Consider the following 23,475-nt stretch of genomic DNA (forward strand, 5'->3'; position numbering starts at 1 on the left):
GCCGGTTGGAGCTCAAACTGAATGGGAAACAAAGTCCAGTGTTCACTTAGCTGGGCGTAACTTAGCTGGGCGATGTCCATTGATAGCTGCCTCCATGATAAGAGAACATAAGGAAGGGAGGGGGGGTATCACTGTCCGAAGCCTGCCGTAGAATAGCAATGAGGATGTCAGCCGACCAACACTCGATACCCTGTCTCTGGTTGCGGCAATTTGCGATGCTGGCCAGCTAGGAAATAACTAGCAGCCAGTACAGTACAGTCCTCTTTTGTCTAGCTAACATTTAGCCATGTTACTTATTGATCCATTAAAAAGAGAACTAGCTGGACATCGGTTTTGAAGCCTCTTTGGTCACGGAGCTCCCTCCATCTCTTGAACGCCTGACTGAGGTTTACTCTTGTTTTTCCTCTTCTTTTATCACTCTCCTTTTTGATCTTCTTTGCCTCCTCAGACAGATGAGCTAGTTTTCTTTTGCTAGGTCGTTTTTCACTTGTTTCCAAACTTTTGTCCATCTGCCATTGTACTCATGACTCAACTATCTCATGCCCAACCCCTCATAAGGACCAGCTCTAGTCCCTGATTGGCTGACCAACCAGTTTTGCAATACATGACGTGTTTCCTGTCACAAAGCAGATTTTTTTCCACTTAATTTTGGCACCAGTGCCAGAAGCTTATTATAAAGATTGCAAAGCCACTAAGTAACCTATGTAAACGCTAGTCTGATTTTACTGTGGCCACTATCCTGTGCAACCCACATTATTTTCATAATGATATATTTAGGAAAAGATGCTATCTGTTGCCTCTTTAAGTAAAAGTAGTAATACAACAGTATAGAAACACTTTGTTACAAGTAAAAGTCCTCAAAATCTAAAACTACAAAATATTAGCACCAAAATATATTTAAAGAACAAACAGACAGCTCCTGTGTTCGCCATTGTGAAAATACGGAACAGGGAATAAAGTGGCCTTTTTGAGCATTAAAGACAGTTTTTATTGGTTAATTCAAGTCATGTAAGTCATGTAAGACTGATCATTTGTCAGCCTGTTTTGTAATTTATTACAGGTGAGTCAAAACTGATTCTTTTTTTCTTCTTAACACATCTGAATTGCTAAAAGGATGCAATCTTTTATTTTGTACACTCTTTCATCCTGTTGCTTTTAAAAGCTGTTACTGTTTAGTCTTTTTCTGGAATAAACACTGCTCACTTTTATTTCAGGAGATACTGTACATAAACATATAAATAAACAAATTAATTGTGTTACATTCAGACCCCCCATGCCACACACAAGCCTGCCTCGGAATATGAGTGAGGGCAATATGACAAAAGCCATACCGGCTCGAACGTCGCCCAGATTAACAAGGTCTGCGTCAGCTGTTGAGGGGCTAGGGCATGTTCATGAGAAGTTGGCTACTGGAACAAGACAAACATGGACACGAGATGAGTATACAGAATTGATGGAATGCTACTACAACAGCAGGCCCAAGGAGAGAGGCTACATGCAACCCATGTGGGACCAATGGGTGAGTGGGAGACAAAACTCCACACTGACCAAGAAGTAGTTGGTGGCCCAATGCTCTAACATCAAGAGGAAGAAAGTACTATGATAGCTGGAACTAGAGAGGCAGAAGGGGGACACTCCTGAACACCATGGAGATACTGAGCTAACCCCAGTAGAGGAGAGTAGTGCTAAACAACCTCATGATACCCCACCACCAGTCATGACACCTGCATCCACCAAGTTGAAGATGAAGATTGTGGACAGTCAATCCCCAGATAGGACTACCCTGGCTCACTAACAAAGTCCCACCAGAGGAGATGCTTGCAGATGTCAACACAGCTCTTCTCACTATCCCCACTGTCACAATCACAAAAAACCAATGACCTAGTGTATGCCATAGCAACAGTAATCCTGGACAACATGCAGAGAGTGCCCCCAGTGCAGGAGAAGGCTGGAAGCCAAGATCAAGGAAGTCTGGGGGGGACATTAGTCGGCTAACAGAAGTGCAGACTGGGGTCATTATAGAATAAGAAGTACAACAAGAATAAGTGAATACATCAAGCAGCGGAAACCAGATAATGCAGAAGAGGAGGATGAACCATCATGAAAAGACAAGCCCCTGCACAAAATGTACCACTGACAGACTGAAGAAGTGGCCAACATCAAGAAATCCTACCAGTTTCTGGAAAAGGCTGGACTTAGAGTTAGCACAGAAGCACTAATCATCACAGCACAAGAACAGCTACTTAGTACAAGATAAATTGAAGCAGGGGTTTACTTCACCAGACAGGACCCCAGGTGCAGGCTGTGCAAAGATTCCTGAGACAGTTCAGCATATAAAGTTTATAAGTTTATAGTTTTTAAGTTTAAGTTTATTTACTTTATTAATACCCCTGAGGGGAAATTCAATGTTTTCACTCTTGCTTGTCAATTACACACAGGTCCGAAAGACACACACATGCACAAACAGGACCTATACACGCACAAAGTGGAGAGATGTCAGAGTGAGGGGGCTGCCCTTGGTGAGGCGCCCCGAGCGGCTGGGGGGTTTGGTGCCTTGCTCAAGGGCACCTCGGCAGTGCCCAGGAGGTGAACTGGCACCTCTCCAGCCAGCAGTCCACGCTCCACATTTTGGTCCGGACGGGGACTCGAACAGGCGACCCTCCGGTTCCCAACCCATGTCCCTATGGACTGAACTGGGCTGGAAGTCTCAAGGTCAGAATGGAAGACACCCTCTAAGGTGGTTGAGAATGACCGAGCTAAAATCTTGTGGGACTTCCAAATCCAGACTGACAAACTATTGATGGCTAACCAACCGGACATCATGTTGATTGACAGAAGAAGGCAGTGACGATTGTAATGATTCCAAGTGACAGCAACATTAGGAAGAAAACACAAGAAGCTTGAAAAATACCAAGGGCTGAAAGAGGAGCGAGAAAAGATGTGGGGAATTAAGGCACCAACGTTATTTCTAGAGGGCTGAGATGACAATGTTTCTAGGATTCTTACCATGTTCATGACTGTCAGTAGGAACCTCTGTGCCGCCTCGGCACCATGGTACTGCACCATGTCAGAGTCTGCCACCACCACTGTTTCCACAGTGTATGCTTCGTGCAGGCGAATGGAGTTTCTTTTCCCACGACCCTCCTCACCAACTTTTGACATCTTCTCCTTCTTCTTTCCTACCACAAAAAGGCAGACAGACAGACAGACATGAAGAATAATGTTATAAACACCACACTGGAGGTAAACGTTACACAGGTACTCATATTCTGACCTTTTAGAACCACATTCAAAGCAATATTTTGAGCTGAGTGAACCAGTGTGTTAACACAATAGAGGTCCTGATGTGTTTTGGCAAAACAATTTTAACAACGCTCATCTTTTGCCACACCACAATGCGACACTATCTAGCAGTGAGACTGTCAACACAACTTGTAAACTCCTCTTTAATTAGACATTAATACAACTTCAAAGTCATGGATGTACCAGCCTCCTTGCATCATATTTCATTTCATTACCAATATCAGTCACATTATCACCTTTATTTATTCAGGGAGGGCCAATTGAGAGCGAGCTCTCATTTCCAATGGCACCCTGATTACAGTACAATAAAATACAATTCAATACACATTACAATACGTATCAATAACAATAATATACACACAACAGAAGCATATAATGAAATCAACAAGTACATGTACATTCAGAAAGCATGAGGTCAATAAGAATGCGTTTAAAATGATTAAAAGGAATCAATGTATCTAACTGAAGCTGAGACAGCAGATTATTCCATTTAAGAGGAGCGAAGTAACCAAAAGCAATTTTTCCTACCTACATTCTAACAGTTGGGATATTAAGAGCCAGTGAGTTTTGTGCGCAAGTGGGGTAGTTAAAAGATCGAAAACTCAGTAAGCTCAATAAATAGAGAGGAAGTTTTTTTTAAGCAATGCCTTATAGATAAACAATATACAGTGTTGCTCCCTTCTCAGAGCCAGGGAAGTCCAGCCTACATTCTGATAGAGTTGGCAGTGATGGGTCATGAACCCATCGCCAATAATAAATCTAATAGCAGAATGATAAATTGTGTCAAGTGGTTTAAGAATAGAGGGAGAAGCATGCATATAAATAATATCACCATAATCTAAAACCGATAAAAAGGTAGCAAGTACTAATTGCTTTCTACAGTGCTGAGGTAGACAGGATTTATTTCTATAAAAGAATGCCAATAAAGGCTTCAGCTTCTTTAAAAGTTCTGCAACATGTAAATTAAAAGACAATTTGTCATCGATCCAGATACCCAAGTACTTATAACAGGAGACCCGTTCCAAGGGAGTCCCATCAGCAGTAGCAAGGCTGATCTTATTTAAGTCAGCAGTGCGTTTTTTTGGTAAAATCATGTACTTTGATTTTCCTGGATTTAAAACCAGTTTAAGATCAGTCGGAGTGCTTTGGATACAACAGAAGTCATCTTGTAAATTACTCAGAGCTATTTCAACAGAGGGAGCAAAAGAATATATGATTGAATCATCAGCGTCAAGATGAATTGAGCTATTTTTGATACCACAATTAAAATCATTGATATAAATAGAAAATAACAGAGGTCCTAAAACAGAACCCTGCGGAACCCCTTTGTATATATTCAAGAATTCCGATGTGAAACCATCACTAATCACAGCTTGTGATTTACCAGATAAATAATTCTCAACCCATTTACATGACTTGTAATCAAGCCCAATATTATGCAGACGCTCAAGAAGGATAGTATGGTCAACCGAGTCAAAGGCCTTAGAAAGGTCAATAAAAAGGGCAACACAATCAAGTTTACTGTCTAGTGCTTGAGCGATATCGTTCATAACCTTAGCAATTGCTGACACAGTGCTATGCCCAGGTCTAAAACCAGACTGACAGATGTGTAAAACGTCATGTTCAGATAAAAAAGATCTAATTTGGTTGCTTATCAGACTTTCTAATAGTTTCGCCAAGCAGGATAGTTTTGAAATTGGGTGGTAATTATACAGTTCATTTGAGGGGCCACCTTTGTGCAGAGGAGTTACAAATGCTGTTTTCCATATATTAGGAATACAATCAGTTAAAAGAGTCAGATTAAAAATGTGCAACAAGACATCAACAATAAAAGGTGCAGCTAGTGTCAGAAGTCGAGGGTTCAAATTATCAGCCCCTGTAGACTGCCTAGGATCAAGACTATAAAGAGCACTGAGCACTTCAAATCTAGTAAAGGGCCTAAAAGAAAACCTATGAAGACTAGTATTTACAGGAGTAGGGTTTGTGTTACTGACCAGGCTAGCGGTATTAAAGCTATGACCCGCAGCAATAAAGTGTCTGTTAAAAATGTCACATTGTTCATTTTTATCAAAAATGGGTATAGAGTCCAGGGAAATGTGAGTGGGTAAGGATGAGGAGGGGCTATTTGAGAGGGTCTTGATTGTTCTCCAGAACTTAGATGGGTTACCAGAACAGTCAGATAAAGACGTAACATAATAGGAAGATTTAGCATTACGTATAGCTACAAGGCATTTGTTTTGAAGATGACGAAAATATTGCCAGTCACTAAATGAACCAGAGGCGCAAGCCTTATTCCAAGCAGTGTCCCTAACCCTTAGATGCACAAGTGACTGGACCCTACACTCTTCCATAAGTGGGTCAAAAATGACCCGTGTTAGAATCAATGTGTTTTTATGTCACTTTTGTCATTTTGGTTGGGAATAATAATTTGTATTATATTTTGTATGATGTTGTGGTCCACACAAGAATAATTTCTTGTTTGAAATATTTTTATTTTTCACTTTTTCAACATTATGAACATTTTTAAAACATTTTGAAAATTGAGAAAGAATACTGCACAACACCAATAGAACAATGTCAACATCCATTTTGTGTGAGTGTGTGTGAGAGAGGGAGAGAGAGAGAGAGAGAGAGAAAGACAAAGTATGCATGTGTGTAACTGTCCAGACAGTTCCTCTCTCTTTTCTTGCCTTCTTGTCTCCTCACTATATGCAGCTGTGACTTAGCCAGCTTGGTGAGCTAACTTGTTTCGCAAATTTGATGATAGATGATAAGAAACAGATACTCTTTCACACAATAGTCATGGATCACACACACACACACACACACACACACACACACACACACACACACACAGTACATACAGTACTGTTAGCTAGCTTAGTTAGCTAGCTAGTTTCGCAAAGTATAAAATAGGCAAATTTGATGATAGATGATGAGAAACACATACTCTTTCACATAATAGTCATAATTGGCAGACACACACACACACACACACACACACACTACATACAGTAATGTTAGTTAGCTTAGTTAGCTAGCTAGTGTTAATTTCTTGATACATGACAAGACATAACGTTACTCTTTCACACAGTAGTCATGATGATGAAAATGAAGATAATACTTACATGTATCAGATCTTGCTGTGTAAAACAATCTTCTTAAGGTGTGACACTTATGGTATAGTTTGTGTGGTCCACAAAATATATGTTCCTGACAGTCACAGTTGATAAGAATCAAAGGTTCCCATGAAATTCCATAGGAAATGAATGCGGGTCATTTTTGACCCACTTATGGAAGCTCGGGGTAGTAATACAAAAACTTAAATTTCTTAAAATGTATAAAATGTAAGTTAAAAATTTAAATGGCATGATATCAATAACTTGTTTTTTGAGGAATAGCTGGAATATGAAATGATGACAAGTTTTCATTATATCGATATTGCAAGAAAACAACCTCACCGGGCCATTTTTGACCCACTTATGCATCTAAGGGCTAATGCGCAACAATTCAGCAACTTCCTGTGAGAACCAGGGGTTGCTTCTGTTTTTTGTTCTCAATTTCTTAAAAGGGGCATGTCTATCAGCCACAGAATTAAAAGCTTTAATAAAATAATTCAAAGCTAAGGTAGGATCAGAAATATCAGTTATGGAAGATATATCAAAAGAAGAAAAATCATTTAGAAAATCCTGCTCCACAAACTTTTTAAAATTTCAATGAAACGAGGCTTTGATTTTACTTGTTTAACATCTCTGATACAAGCAATTGGACAGTGGTCACTAAAATCAAGTGGGAGAACCCCAGAGGATTTAAAATTATGTGGCCTGTTTGTTAGGATAAGATCCAATAATGTAGAATTCCCAAGATTAGATGGATCAGGTCTTGTAGGAGCAGAGATTAGTTGTGAGAGATTTAGGTCAGTACACAGATCTTTTAGACCATCAGATGCACTACTAAGCCAATCAAGATTTAGGTCGCCCATTAATATGACTTCAGAAGAAAGGCAAGAGGAGATCAGATGAGCTAAATCAGAGATGGCAGTTGACAGAGCAGACGGGGGACGATAAACACCCAGGACAATTAATTTTCCACTGTTAGCACTGTTACTCAAGGAGACACTTAGGGCCAAGTATTCAAAGCACTTTGGGATGGCCACAGAGCGAACGACAGTTACAGAAAAACTTTTCTTAACAAAAATGGCCACACCACCACCTCTTGTAGGCTTGCATCTATCAGTTCTGAAGACATTATAACCATCAAGAGCAATATCATTATCGCTCACTTGATCAGTTAGCCAGGTTTCAGAAAATACAAATATATCTGCCTTTGTTTGTAGAGCTCAGATGTTAATGTAGTCCATCTTAAAAATCAGACTACGTACATTGATATGAATAAAACTCAGTCCTTTTTGCAACCTAATATCTGCCTGGGATTTAAGGACTGAATGAGAGAGTACCTGCTGTGACTCATAACACTGCCTAGCTATTGTTTTAATCTTAATTAAATTAGTAGGGTTTCTGGACGGGGTCTGATTCATTTGATTGCCAAACCACTTTGTGTTCGAAGCTGGAGTATCATTAATAGACAGAGGGGCAAAAACAGGCTCAAGCCTTTCAGAGATCCTAACAGGAATAAAGGAATCAGAAATAGACATGGGGACAGCACCACCATTTGTAGCAGCAGAGACCCGCACTGTCAGGGACAGGGCTGTGAGGTAAGCAGTATGTGGACTGGGCAGGGTCTTGCTGGAGAGAGTATCATTGTAAACTAAAAGCAATGAAGTTTATAAAGTTGTGAGTCAACTTTTCAGCCCCCATCCTGTTCAGATGTAATCCATCAGATATGAACAAGTCACGCTCAGTCCAGAAACAGTCAAAATTGCTTATAAAGCCAAGCCCAGTGGCAGTGGCAAAGTTATGCATCCAGTGATGTAAACTAAAAAGACGGCTGAAACGTTCTGAACTTTTTAACAATGTGGGTATTGGGCCAGACAAAAGACAAGTCTTCCCAAGACTTTCAACTGTGTTGACTAGTGACTCCAGCTCATAATGAAGTTTAACAGACTGTCTGGACATAATATCATATCAATATCAATATCATAATATCGTTCCCGTGTGTAACATGACAGTGTGAACAGAGGGATGGAGATCAATAATGGTAGGAATGAGCTCTATAAAGTCAGTGGTTTTCCCACCAGAAAGACAGTAAGTGATGGAGCCTGGGAGATGCACATTTCTAATGATGGAGTCACCAATTACAAGAATTTCAGGAGGTTGATTTTTACAGCCCTTATCATAAACAGATAATCTAGGCAAAAGGGATAGATGGGTGATGACAGCGACACCCGGAGTAGTAGAAGAAGAATTAGAGTCACCTGCACAGATGACGTCATCACTCACCCTCGCAGTGACCGGCTCCACGTTTGGCTGGGGGAGCGAGGATTGCGGGGCAGGGAGAGAAGGCTAGGATTCAGCGTCGGATAATGTTGGAGAGGGTGAACATTTAGGACGTTTACTTTGGGACAACAGTGGACTGGTTGGTGGAGTACGACGCTTTCTGTTATGGGATTGGGGCAGGGCTGGATGCTCCAGCGAGGTGTGTGAGCATGTAGCCGGTAGCTGAGCTAGCTTCTCTAGTGGGGTGGAGAAATTGGACAGCGGGATGGGACCATCGTCATCATCTTCTGTATCTGGAGTAAACAAGGGGAGAGAAGCCCGTTTCCCCATCCTAACAACAGACGTCCAGGAGGAAGAGTGAGTGTCCGATGTGCCGGGAACAACAGGGTTGGCAGATGCAGCCGGGACATCCACGGACTCAAGACATGACAGCCGGGAGTATAGCACCGACTGCCGCTGGAGGAGATCTTCAATGAGCCGCTCAATGGACCTGAGCTCAGTTTTCAGTTCAACAACCTCAGCTGACGGGGCAATCAGAAAAGCTGTAAATAATAAAACCACAGCCAGCAAAACGCCAGGACAGACAAATAGAGAATGTGCGTAACTGTTGGCTGCAGTAAGGACTTCAGAGGGGCGGTGAAGAAAACTTACTCGCTCGGGCTCTGATGGGAGCCCACAGCGGTGAAGTGGCAGATCTCCAGCCCAGAAAGTAGTGGAGAAACTTACCATCGAGGGCCCGAAAACCGGGCCCTCTGCGATGTAACAGCTTAGGTAAGTTTCAGTGATTTTTCCAGTCCACTTCTCTTTTCTTCCCAGATTCGCAGTTGTAAATCCCAGTGTGGGAAAACTGACCGACTTCAACTAACAAAAGGTCATAATGCACACACCAATACAGCCTGAACACCATCTAACTGTTAAATCCAGAGGTGGAGGAAGAATTTTCCCTATGTAAATGCAATACTCGGGAGTGCTGGCAGGAAACCAGCTGATGTGGCTGTCCCTTTCTGTGAAAGTTAGACCCTGCACGCAGGAGTGAGATGGCATATCCTTAATAGAGTGTGGGCATTGAAATTGCTTTTTTCACATTCTGTACCACTTTCTATGTCCACTATGTGGTGCTGGAGAACACACTGATTATATGCCATGTTGCTGTGAATGGTGCAACCCCACCATGCAAATTTCAGATAAATCAAAAGATAACTGTCCGACAAGTCTTAAGTCCTGTTGCCAGTAAGTGGCGCAATCACCATGACACCCAGTGTGCATGAAGTTGGCTTCAGGCCTGGAACCTTATAAAACATGTAAAGTTTGGGGCAGACAGGACCATGTATGCTGGAGTCACAAACCACTTCCTGTTTGGTGGCAAAACATTTACATTTGACACCTCAATACGGTCACACAGTTTGACAAATACTCAAGCTTTAAGCAACTTTTGATGTCCAAGGTCTTTAGATAGAACAGACAAAATTTGAAGTCAATCAGATCAAATCTGTAGGAGGAGTTTGTTAAAATACGACCCTGGGAAAAGGCCAAAAATTGTACAAAAGTTGCAGAGTAAATTCAAAATGGCTGACTTCAAAAGACTTTTTGGTAACACTTTATATTAAGGTACTGTAATAAGCATTAATTAATGCTTAATAAGCACCAATTAACAGTTAATGAGCACTTATAAAACAGAATAAGATGTTTATTACCATTAATAAGACTATATAAGTATTAATTATAGCATAATTAACACAGTTATACAGTATTAGGCCCACACTGAAGATGAAAAAATTTGGAGATTTTGAGAATAAAGTCATAATATTTCGAGAAAAAACTCGTAATATTCCAAGAATAAAGTCGTAACTGAGAAAAAGTCATAATATTATGAGAATAAAGTCGTAATTTAATGAGATAAAAGTCATAATATTATGAGAATAAAGTCGTAGTTTTTAAGGAAATAACCAACAACAAACAGAATGAGTTAGAGGATGAACCTGCTTGTGGCAGCTGCTCTTTGTCTCAGGTGTGTTGCCTCGACACACACATTTGGAGGCAGGTCCGGAGTGGGACTCATTTTCAGCCCTGGAATTTCATGCCTCAGACCGGCCCACTTTAGATCACGACCTATTATAGCCTTACATGTTAAGTCTACAATAGTGCACTGTTCTCGAAAGCCTTGTAATTCAGTGTATTTTTCTAAAATATTTCCAATTCAGTTGCTTCACAATGTAGATTTATTTCAACATGAGTGCACATCTCCAACATTATTCTTTACAACAAAACATCACATCACAATTTTTTTTTCTTCAATATGGCCCTAATACTCCGTCGTATATAAGACACTAGAAGACCCTATCAGATTAAATTAATAAGGTGTAATTAATGGTTAATAGTTAATAATGATCCTTTGCAGCTACTGGATCTAAAGTGGGAACAGTGTCGTAAATGTTAATAAATTATTAATATGCTCTCAGGGCTTGAAACTAACAGTGTCCCGACGTCCCAGGGACTATAAAAATTGCTACTGGGACACAAAGATGATGTGTCTGGGACAATTCTGGGACAGCAAAAGCGGGCAACATAGAACCCGGGAAACATAGAACCTTTTTTGTGTAAGCAGGGAACATAGAACTCGGGAAACACAGAACCCTGGAAACATAGATACGCTCCCTTCCACACAGCCACAGGGTCTTGTATGGAGTCGGTCTGTATCTTGTTTCTCCTAGTTAAGTAGACTGCTAGCTTTGCTTCTGCTAGTAAATAGTTAGCTAGTTGACATTTTGACTTTTCTAATTTGTTTTGCTTGACTCCACAGATAAAACAGGGCCAGAGAACGCAATGTTAAAAAGGTGGCTTTTGCGGCTGCTAAACTAGTAAAAATGGAGCAAACAGGTACCGTCTAATTCACAAAGCACGCGCAGAGGGTGAAATGCTCCACTAACTGCACTGCCAAGCAGATTGCGTCTCGGTGCTCCGGTGTTATTTGCACGTATTTAAATCAGGTAATATGCATATATTTGCCGCAAAAATTGCCCTTTCTGTGCAAATGAGCCTCATTGATAAACAACATCTAATTCACTTACACCAGCGCTAATAGCCACATGCAGTTTGAGTGAAGTAAATAATGTCCTTAGAAAGCTGGTGCAAACTGGGCGCTCCTCTGTGGAAGCCTCTCGCCCAGACTTTCCAGTGATTGTGGCAGCAGTGATCGTCTGTTAAATCAGTCTGTAAATAATATTTTGACATTATCATTATAATCATTATTACTTTAATGGCATCCGAAGATACTGATGCGTTGAACAGGTGACAGTCTGCGGTCGTTCTCAAAACCCACTTCTGTCACGCACTTAAAAAGCAACTTTCAAAAATTCATTTTACGAAACGGGGGAAACAAACGTGAACAAAAACGGTTCCATAATTCATACTAAATTCAAAAGATAACGAAAAAACAACTACAAGTGAGAGGGAATAGTGATAAAGTGGTCAAACTTGGTCAAATCCACAGCCTCAACCCATCCGACAGAGACTGACTCACCAGCAGACATCACTACATGAGGGTATACAGTATTCAGTACTTTGCCAAACAAAGTCTGCCATTGTTCTGCCACGGTGTTCTTGGCGCAAAGCCAGAATTTATACTTTGCCATGTGGCTAATTGCAATCAGGGGCAAATCAGGGGCAAAATGCACTCAGCTGCCAAACTTTGTGGGCGTGTTTGCGCTGGTATATCATTAGCGCAATATCGTTTGTGTATAGGACGTTAAGACGGAGCAAACTGCGGGTGCAAGTGAAGTGCAATTCACGGTGCTATCAGCGGCTGCAGTTCATTCTTTGTGAATTCGGCCCTCTGATTAAAAGCGGAGATAAAACTGTTTGTGGCGATGGCTCCATGCAGGATCCTACACTGGAGATCTCCAGTCCACTTCCTTACTGGAGGTTTGTAAAGAGATGTGCACTGTGGGCGCTGTCTCTTCAGCCTCTACTTCCACACAGTGGGCTCTCGGTTACAGAGGTTTTTCCTGTGGATGATTTTCACACAGTCCATGTCAACTTTTTTCCGTTCCGTTGTTGAGGCTGACCTTTTTCCTGTGACAGTCTATCAGGAGGGGGCCTCTCAACTCTGTGAGGTCAGGGGTCAGGTAGATCTCGGGGAAGTCGTCCATGGGGTCGGGCTCAGCTCCACCTTCGCCGTACTGCAGAAGGAAGTTCTTCTCTTTAGCTGAGAGCTTCTGCCTCCACAGCTCCAGGCTCCTCTTCACCAGCCAGACGGAGTGCACACCCAGCGCTGACGCCGTGGACCGGGCATCGGTGAGCGCTGGCCCTGCTGAAAACATCAACTGTTTCAGCGTTATCAGGTTTTCCCAGCACAGCGCCCCCCCCTCAGCCCAGGCATGCTGGTGCCACACGCATCCAGTCTGGCTCCATTTATTAGCGGTTCTTCTAATAACCAGTGCATAGAGTTACACTTTTGGGATCTTTCCCAGCTAAAAAGCAAACAGGATTTAAAAACACCCTGATAACATTTTAGTAACCCATTTAACTTTAAAAATCTAAGATCAGAGCAGCATCCAGTCCCAGGCTGTTAACATGTCTGAAACAGCTGGCCACGTCCCTCCACACTAAGTCAGGTGGTCCTGTTAAAAACCTCTTAATGAACTGTAATCTAAAGGTGGCTGTTCTGCTGGCCAGGTGGATGAGGCCCTGTCCCCCCTACTCTCTGGATAAAAACAACACTGACTGTGGCACCCAATTCAGCTGATCCCAGAAAAAAAATCACCATCTTAGCTTGAATTTGTGCCAGCAGGCCTGATGGTGGATCCAGGCAAGCCAGTCAGTGCCACAGCAGGGAAGCGACTAAGTTGTTTGAAATCAAGACTCTCCCTCTGTACGACATTTGGGGATGGAGCCACTTCCAATTTAGCAATTTAGAGTCTATTTTTTCCATTATGCTTTGCCAGTTTTTCGTGATAATTTTTCCGTTACCTACATAAATGCCGAGGTATTTGAGACAATCTCTCTTCCAAATTAGGTTTTGAGGGAGAACTGGGAGGCCTTTGCACCATTTCCCAACTGCGAGGCCCTGTTCACCTTTGCAGCCGACACAACAGAGAACTTTTGCATGATGGTCTCTAATGTGTTCACGTCTCTTTGATTTTTTTTTCAAGACCACAACATCATCAACGTAGGCAGATAAAACCATATTCTTTGTAAAACCAGGTAACAACCGACCTTCAACGTTTTGTCTTATTTTTTGGAGGAGGGGTTCTAGGGAGAGCACATAGAGCATCCCCGACAGAGCGCAGCCTGTTCTCCACACGCTCCTCCCTGTTCCAATCAATCGATCAATCATCCCTCCATCCATCCATCAATTATTTATTTGTCACATGGAAATATACAAAGTACAACTCCAGTTAAATGTGATCCCATCAGCTCCTGTAACTTGTGCACTGTAATTTAGTCCTTTTTTGACTCTTCTTGTTGGCTGCTGCTTCATAATTAGGGAGGTTATATTTTTGCCGGCGTTGATCTGTTTGTGTGTTTGTTTGTCTGCAAAATAACTCAAAAAGTTCTGAACAGATTTTGATGAAATTTTCAGGAAAGGTTGGTAATAGAACAAGGAACAGATAATACAATTTAGGTGGTGATCGGTTGAAGCAAAGGTCTGCGCTCTCTGAGTGCTTTTCTAGTTGTCAGTGTTTTCAGATGGTTCCGGTAATCCACGGTTCCTGGTTGATGAATAATTAAACTGCTTAACTGTCTACACACCGCGACCCAACAAGATGACTGTATGGTTGCTCTTCCCAAACACGGGCAGCAGTGATCCACAGCAGGACCAGGACAGCAGCTCACATTCCCACGGACACAGCAGTCCTTATTCACAGTAAAGCACTCGCTTCCTCTCCTCCCTCTCTCACCAGAGTCCTCTGCTCTGTCAGATCAGCATAGAGAAATAGCCTCCTGGTTGGATGGTACTGTCCAGGATTTTGCCAAGGTTTCAGTGTATCAAAGGATAGTATCCTGATATCCTGCTGGAAAGTGATGCAGCACCAAGGTCACCAAATTCATTTCCAAAGCCCATACAATGGCAAGTTTAACTGGTGCCCATACTTTTCCAACTTTCCTCTGTGTTAACTGACGCTTACATATGAAAACCTCGACCTGGCTAGCAGATGTTGGCAGGAGGAGAGTTTACAGACTGGTGAGTTGATTTCCCCTTCCTTATGAGTGACTCAGGAGTGAGTACAAAAGACAGGGCAGTCCAGGCGAGCACAGACCATACAAACTGCCTATTGATCCACATTGTTGCTAGTGATGAACCAGAGGAGTGGGAGCCCTGGCATGCAACAGGTAGGCTACAGCCAGACCAAACACACATACACTGGAAAATTTGTTCGCTTGTCAGTATAACCAGATCAGATTATAATAGCGTGCAAGTCAGTGTAGGCATAGAGTCCATCTGGAGATAAAAATTAATACAAACTGATTTCAGGAGTCAGTGAAGATCAATTAAAAAACAGAGAGCAACGCCGCAGAGACCGAGGAGTAGTGGCAGCTAATCACACCAGCTAACCAATCTAACCAAGCTAGCCAATCTACTAACCGGAAGCTCCAAACAAGCTCCCAACAGCCAACAACATTTCCACATTTACCACATTTCCATGTTTTTAGAGGGAATAAATGGTCACAATCTAGAAAACACTGTTCAACATTTTCAAGTCACAGTCTGTCTTCCTTTAAAGTGCATGTGTTAAGAGTAGGCATTCATATACAGAAAAATACTTATACAGACAGGCCAATATGTTACTACACAGTCTTACTGACAAAATAGATGGAGAGCTGATAGTGACAAACAATATTTCTGGACTGAAGCTGAGACAAAACATATAATCTGTTTGCATTGTTTTTCCTGGTAAGTAAGAATATTATCTGACATAGCATGTAAACCACAGCACACTTTTAATTAAACTATTTAAATTAAAGAAAAATGAAAAGATAGAAACTAGTGGTTCACAACTAGTTGTGTAGGGACCTACATAGGTCCTTGTGGGAGTTTCAGGGGGGTCCCCAGAAAAATGGGAAATTGTTTATGTTCACTATTCAATTCGAGTCCAATGTGATAAGACTCATAAGATTATCCTGATCATAGGTAATAATAATAATAATAGATTTTATTTATAACGCACTTTACATTTGAATACAAATCTCAAAGTGCACAGTACAAAGGCAACAATAACAATAAAAGCAACAATAACAGTAAAATCGAGCAACAGAACAAAACAATAAAAACAGTCAGCAGATAAAATAGGTTTCAAGTTTGCTTTCAAAAGGCCGAAACCCATTAACCCATAACTAACCGGTTAATGTTAAAGAAAGAAGAAAGATGTGAAATACAAAAGGCCTTTCCTTTTAGTCCAGTGCTCCATTGCCTCTGAGCATTTCAAAATGTTATCTAATTAGAGGTGGTGAGCCCATTGAGGCAGGCATGTGGGAGGCTAGAGCTCTTTTTAGGGCCCAAGTGACGACGAAGTCGTCCGTGAGGACCGTATTGTAATCGCACTGTTTATTATTATTAGGGCCCGAGCAGGAGACCTGCGAGGTCCCTATTGTTTTTCTCCCAATTATTTATTTATTTATTTATTTACACTGAACAAAAATATAAACGCAACACTTTTGTTTTTGCTCCCATTTTTCATGAGCTGAATTCAAAGATCTAAAACATTTTCTATACACACAAAAGACCATTTCTCACAAATATTGTTCACAAATCTGTCTAAATCTGTGTTAGTGAGTACTTCTCCTTTGCCGAGATAATCCATCCCACCTCACAGGTGTGGCATATCTAGATGCTGATTAGACAGCATGAATATTGCACAGGTGTGCCTTAGGCTGGCCACAATAAAAGGCCACTCTGAAATGTGCAGTTTTCCTTTACTGGAGGGATCTGGGGGGTTCAGAAAACCAGTCAGTATCTGGTGTGACCACCATTTGCCTCACGCAGTGCAACACATCTCCTTCGCATAGAGTTGATCAGGTTGTTGATTGTGGCCTGTGGAATGTTGGTCCACTCCTCTTCAATGGCTGTGCGAAGTTGCTGGATATTGACAGGAACTGGAACATGCTGTCGTATACACCGATCCAGAGCATCCCAAACATGCTCAGTGGGTGACATGTCCGGTGAGTATGCTGGCCATGCAAGAACTGGGATGTTTTCAGCTTCCAGGAATTGTGTACAGATCCTTGCAACACGGGGCTGTGCATTATCATGCTGCAACATGAGGTGATGGTTGTGGATGAATGGCACAACAATGGGCCTCAGGATCTCGTCACGGTATCTCTGTGCATTCAAAATGTCATCAATAAAATGCACCTGTGTTCGTTGTCCGTAACATACGTCTGCCCATACCATAACCCCACCACCACCATATGCCTCTCAATCCACAACGTTGACATCAGCAAACCGCTCACCCACACGACGGCACACACACTGTCTGCCATCTGCCCTGAACAGTGAAAACCGGGATTCATCCGTGTAGAGAACACCTCTCCAACGTGCCAGACGCCATCACATGTGAGCATTTGCCCACTCAAGTCGGTTACAGCGATGAACTGCAGTCAGGTCGAGACCCCGATGAGGACGACGAGCATGCAGATGAGCTTCCCTGAGACGGTTTCTGACAGTTTGTGCATAAATTCTTTGGTTATGTAAACCGATTGTTGCAGCAGCTGTCCAGGTGGCTGGTCTCAGACGATCTTGGAGGTGAACATGCTGGATGTGGAGGTCCTGGGCTGGTGTGGTTACACGTGGTCTGCGGTTGTGAGGCCGGTTGGATGTACTGCCAAATTGTCTGAAACGCCTTTGGAGATGGCTTATGGTAGAGAAATGAACATTCAATTCACGGGCAACAGCTCTGGTGGACATTCCTGCAGTCAGCATGCCAATTGCACGCTCCCTCAAAACTTGCAACATCTGTAGCATTGTGCTGTGTGATAAAACTGAACATTTTAGAGTGGCCTTTTATTGTGGCCAGCCTAAGGCACACCTGTGCAATATTCATGCTGTCTAATCAGCATCTTGATATGGCACACCTGTGAGGTGGGATGGATTATCTTGGCAAAGGAGAAGTGCTCACTAACACAGATTTAGACAGATTTGTGAACAATATTTGTGGGAAATGGTTTTTTGTGAAAATGTTTTAGATCTTTGAGTTCAGCTCATGAAAAATGGGAGCAAAAACAAAAGTGTTGCGTTTATATTTTTGTTCAGTATATTTATTTATTTTTTTTCTTCCGCCCATATGATCGCATTTTTCACTGCCTGAACATGCCCCAAAACCACCAAACTTGGAATATAAGTCACACCTGGCGAAAAATTTTATAATCTATTGTCGTCCTGAATTACCACCACTAGGTGGCGCTATTATTAAGGAAAGTGCGTTTTGGCTCATAACTCCCATATACTTTGTCGCACATTCAAAAACCTTATATCCATGCATTCAGTGAATTGTGCTGAATCTTGTAGTATAGGCCATGCCCATTTCCGCCCACTGTTTTTTTCCGCAAAATGTCGCAAACCTACTTTTTCGAACTCCTCCCAGGCAATTTCACCGATTCACATGAAACTTTGCACACAGCATCTGTGGACCCTCCCGACAAAAAGTTATTAAAAGAATTTTGATATTCCAAAGAAGTTATTAAATAACAACTTCCTGCAGATTTTGTTGTAAACAGGAAGTGCTGCATGTCTCCACATTGGTGTATCCGAATGACATGAAACTCAATTTACTACTTCCCCATGAGCCCCTGAGGCTCTGTGCAAAATGTCAGGCGATGACCACCAGGTGGCACTCTTTAAATTTAAGTATTTTATATCTCAACATCAGTTGGGCGGATTAACACGAAACTTGGTATAATTATTGTCAATGCCCTCCTGAGGATATCTGACGAAGGACTAACCAATCCGCCACTAGGTGGCGCTGTGGTGGCCGTCTAATTTAATATTTGGCACTGTGCCAACACCATAACACTCATGGAAATAAAATTGATAGGGGTGGTATGGACTGGCCCCTGTAACTCACACACCAAAAATGACCTGCAGGTGGCGCTATTTTCAATGCAAAAGTGTTTTTGGCTAATAACTCCCACATAATATGTCGCACATTGTTAAACCTTCTATTTACGTGTTCTCTGAATTCAGCTGAATTGTGTGGTATAAGCCATGCCCACTTTCGTGGTAACTTTCCATTCGCTAAATCGCGACAAATGAAAAACGTACTTTTTCGAACTCCTCCTAGGCGATTTGACTGATTTGCACCAAACTTTGCATGAAGCATCTGTGGACCCTTCTGACAAAAAGTTATTAAAAGAATTTTGATAGTCCAATAAACGCCCAAAATATAAAACAACAAATTCCTGCACACTGTTTTCAAAACAGACAGTTTTTCATATCTTGACCAAATACAGTCCGATTACCACAATACTTTTGCTGATTGTGTTCCATGGCCCAATGAGAGTTTGTGCAAAATTTGGTGCAAATCGGCCAATAGGTGGCGCTCTGGTGGCAGTCTAATTAGTGTGAATGGAAGTAAATTGGAAAATCTTCAAATCCTCTTCAAAACTCATCGACTTTCAACCTCTTCTTGTCCCTCATACTTTGAGCTACAGACACCATGTCAACTTTCAAAGAGTCAGAAGACCTTGAATGTATTAACTGTACATAATTATCTATCTTTATCTTTATCTTTATCTCGGCCATGACCAATATTCTTTTGTTTATAAACACTGGTAGATAACTATCTTGCCACCAGGTGGTCTTTGGCTGCTCCTGACGCTGCCGTCATAAAAACAAGAGACCGCACATGCGCAGTTGTGCACTCTCAGCTGATTGTAAACAGATAAGATGGCGACAAGACGCAACTTCAGTGTTCATTTAAAGCTAGACGTTTTGAAATATTCCGAACAAATGCTGGGGGAATACGCCGCGGGGCATATGACGCCTGGTATGCAGAGGACGGCAACAAGACCTTCACAAAAGGAGGGAACATGAGAGCAGCTGACAAACGCAAGATAACGGCTTACTGTCTCCAGGTCCAGTAATTTCCTCTTTGGTTGGTGTCATGACTGCCCAGTACCTGGACAACCGAGCCGTGGTGGAACACAGGTATGTGGCGTGTCAGAGGAGAAACGAGCCGTTAACATTTCTCTTTGTGTTAGGTAACGTTAACAGCGTTGACAGCTGACCAAACGTCCTCTTTTGCCCGGACATGTCCACTTTTCACGTCCCGTCCGGTGCGTCCAGGGTTTTTTTATAAACTGATAATGTTTTTCCGTGTGTTTGTGTGTGTGTTAGAGTGCAGCACGGCCGCATATTTCTGTTCGAACCCGAACCGAGCCCGACATTATTTAGAAAGAAATTGCTATACCTATCAAAATTGTGAGATAAAAAGTCATTATTACGAATGTAGCCTAGTTTAAAAATTAATTTGTGGCATGTTGTCTTGTAAGGTGTGTGGCATCACGGTGGCTGTAGATGGGACAGAGGATGAGATGATTCGCTGTTTCAAGGCAGGACAACTACTACACTGTGGTGTAGTCAATAGTAAATACTGGTGATTTACAAAAACACCAAAAACTATTTTTACTGTTAATGTAAACGTTGTTACTATAAATAATATATATATATATATATATATATATATATATACAGTACTTTCTTTGTAATACTATTTAGAAAATATTCATTTTTACTGTAAAGACAGGTTTACATAAATATTTCTGCTGTTTAAATTAAAAAAATACAGTATTTGTATTTTCAAATTTGGCTGTCATTTTTTTTTTTAAATTTTTTTAACTGAAAGCCTCCTTCAAACAGTAGCCTGCCCCTATTTGTAGCCTGGTCCCAAACTATTATTTTGTTAATAGTAGCCCCGGCTACTATTTGAGGAAATCTGTATGTATGTAACATACAGTCACTGGCCACTTTTTGTACACCTGCGTACTCTAATGCAATCCAGTAAAACGACTATACCATGATTTTTTCCGTGCAGCTTATGCATTTTCGGTTATTGTTGACATCGTCTAGAAAGTGGTGACTCTGCTTTGTTTATTATTGAGGTCAAAGTGGATGGTGGTGGTGTACTGAGGTGGCCTCCTAATTTTGTCTAATTGAAGAGGACAAAATATTAGGAACACTTTTAAATATACTGCACTCCAGTACACCAACACCACCCACTACAACCTCAGTAATAAAGAATAATCACCTTTCTGACAAAAGCTTAAAAAGTAAAAGCTTTGTAAACGTACAATGTGTGACAGAGCTGTTGTATTGACTTGTATTAGATTGCACAAGTGTACTTAATAAAGTGGCCAGTAAGCTCCACATTTACACCACCAATTCATGCCTGCTCTGGGTCTCCCCGCAGCCTCTGGTTGCTCAACAGCTTCAGCCCCTGAGACCATGCTGATCAAAAGTTATTCTCTATGTCAAGGGGTGTGGCTACTATGACGTTGCCCTCGCCACCAAATATGTTTGGCTTTTTGATGGCTTCAGCGACATCATATTCACATGAAATTGATACACAGGTCAAAAATGGCGAGCTCATACATCTGATAGGGGCGTCGCCCATGGGGGGTGACAAAATGCCTCTATAGCACCCCCTTGAAATTTTCAACATACCCTTCCCATAGGGTTTTTTTTGGAGTAGAAGATGAAACGTCACACCACATCAGGGTTAACTTACTCTGAGTTTTCACAGTGCTGCTGGCCCCCCGCATAGACGTGGGAGAGCGAGGGCCCGGTCACAGCTGCTTGTAGCTTTAATTCTTAATTGTAACCGCTCTTCAGTCACTTATTTACATTTCCCATTTGAGTAAGACTATCTGAAATAATTTTAGGAACCACACATCTAACATGCCTGATACACGGAAAAAAACACAGGATGCTAGCATAGCAGCCACCGAAAATGAGCTTGTAGAGAGCAGCGAAGGGGCAATTCTCCACGAGATAAGAAGATTGAAAACAGTGCTACTTCTGAAAATTGATGAGAAAGCCCAAGCCAACGAAATCAGAAAACAAGGATAACAGCTGAGGGAAGAAAAACGCAATGGAACAAGTAGGTAGCAGAGTTGCGGCTTTGGAGGCTCATGTGGCCTCCTTGGAAGAGGCAGAGAGCAGCAACGCTGATGTCATCACCACCCTGCAGCAAGAGGTAAGCCAGCTGAAACAGGCTGCTACTAATTTGGAAGAGAAGTACGAGGATTTTGAGAAACTGTGCATACTTGGTGTTAAGGAGAGATGGGAGGAAGGGAAAAATATCACAGAGTATATGGCGCAGCTACTGAAAGAGTTGCTGGGACTGGAGAAAACACCTGTGCTGGACTGGGTGCACCGTACTCTGAGGGAGAGACCAGGAGACAACCAGCCAGCCAGAGCATTTGTCGTGAAATGCAATTACTTTGAAGGACATGAGATTCACCCAGAGGGTTGCCCGACAGCGGGCTGCGTTCAACAAAGTACAAGAAATGCTGAGGCGCTGGGACTCGATACGATATGACTTGTTATACCCGGCGGAGTTGAGGATTATTAAGAAAGATGGACTAATACAGACTTTCAAGGACTTTAAGCAAGCAAAGACATTTGTGGAGAACCGGACGCCACAAACATAATAAAAATATAATTCCTGAACTGACCCAGTTTTTGGGACACTAAAGACAGTCACTTACACAGAAGAAGGCAGACAATATGTGCATTATAACAGACTTTTTATACTTTAATTGTCAGCGGGATTGTCACTTACAAGTTTCATTCAACATTCATTCAACATTATTCATTTCATTTTAACATTAAAAGATTAAATCATCTGTAACAACATTAAGGTAGGCTTATGTCCACACTCCTCTCCATGGTTTTAGTGGTCTCTTTCTGTTTATAAGATAAAGATGCTGGGCACATTTTTCAATTCTTATTACAATTATTGTATATTTTTCTTCTTTTCTTTTTTTATAATTTAAATGTTAGAGACCATGACTGGAGGCACTAGCAGCCCCTATAGATTAGAGGACAGCCTCATTGTTTTGTGTGAATATTTGTTGTGTATTTATGTTTTTTTTGCCAGACACTCACGGAGGCCTGGTAATTTCCTACAATGCCAACAGAAATAAAATCTTAACAGAAAGGGTTGTAAATCACTCAAATAAATGCTATCTATCAGGAACATTCACTGACCCCCTCGACTGACCCCTACAGGAAACGTGTAGCTCTGCAAACAGAATTGGACACTTAAAGTACAGAAACAGAAGAGGAATGTTTTTTTAAATCGAGGCAAAGGGAATATTTATATGGCGAGAGAGCTCATAAACTACTTTGCCATCATCTAAAACAATCTGCAGAAGCTGCTTATATAGCTGAGATACAAACAACTCAAGGTATAACCACAGATCAGGTAGATATTAATAATGAATTTAAGAAATTCTATGAAGAGTTCTACACATTGGAGTTCAAAGAAAAAACTGTAAGAAACAATTTCCTTGACAAATTGGAATTTCCAGTCATCTGTGAACAAGAAAAAGAAAATCTTGATCGACATACATAAAGAAATGGAACAAGCAATCACACAAATGAGAAGTGGCAATCAAATAGAGTATAATTATCTGTTCACAGCTTTAACTAAATTTGGCTTTGGCCTGGCATTTTGCTCCTGGATTGAGATCCTCTATGCCTTTTCAAGGGCCTGTATTAGAACTAATAAAAATGTGTCCCCCTGTCTCCACTTCTTTTCGATATAGCTATTGAGCT

The 23,475-nt window shown here is 41.6% G+C and overlaps 1 protein-coding gene across 1 annotated transcript in view; it reads right to left on the reverse strand.

The window, feature by feature from the left end:
• The window catches only part of adamts17 (ADAM metallopeptidase with thrombospondin type 1 motif, 17), a 499,826-nt gene that overhangs the window by 395,547 nt on the left and 80,804 nt on the right, over positions 1-23,475 (reverse strand). Inside the window, exon 4 of the mRNA XM_049602805.1 lies at positions 3,007-3,179. Coding sequence (XP_049458762.1) covers positions 3,007-3,179 — 173 coding nt within the window. The remainder of the gene's footprint in view (positions 1-3,006; positions 3,180-23,475) is intronic.

This window comes from Epinephelus fuscoguttatus, linkage group LG2, assembly GCF_011397635.1.
Source record: "Epinephelus fuscoguttatus linkage group LG2, E.fuscoguttatus.final_Chr_v1".
Taxonomy (NCBI): Eukaryota; Metazoa; Chordata; class Actinopteri; order Perciformes; family Serranidae; genus Epinephelus; species Epinephelus fuscoguttatus.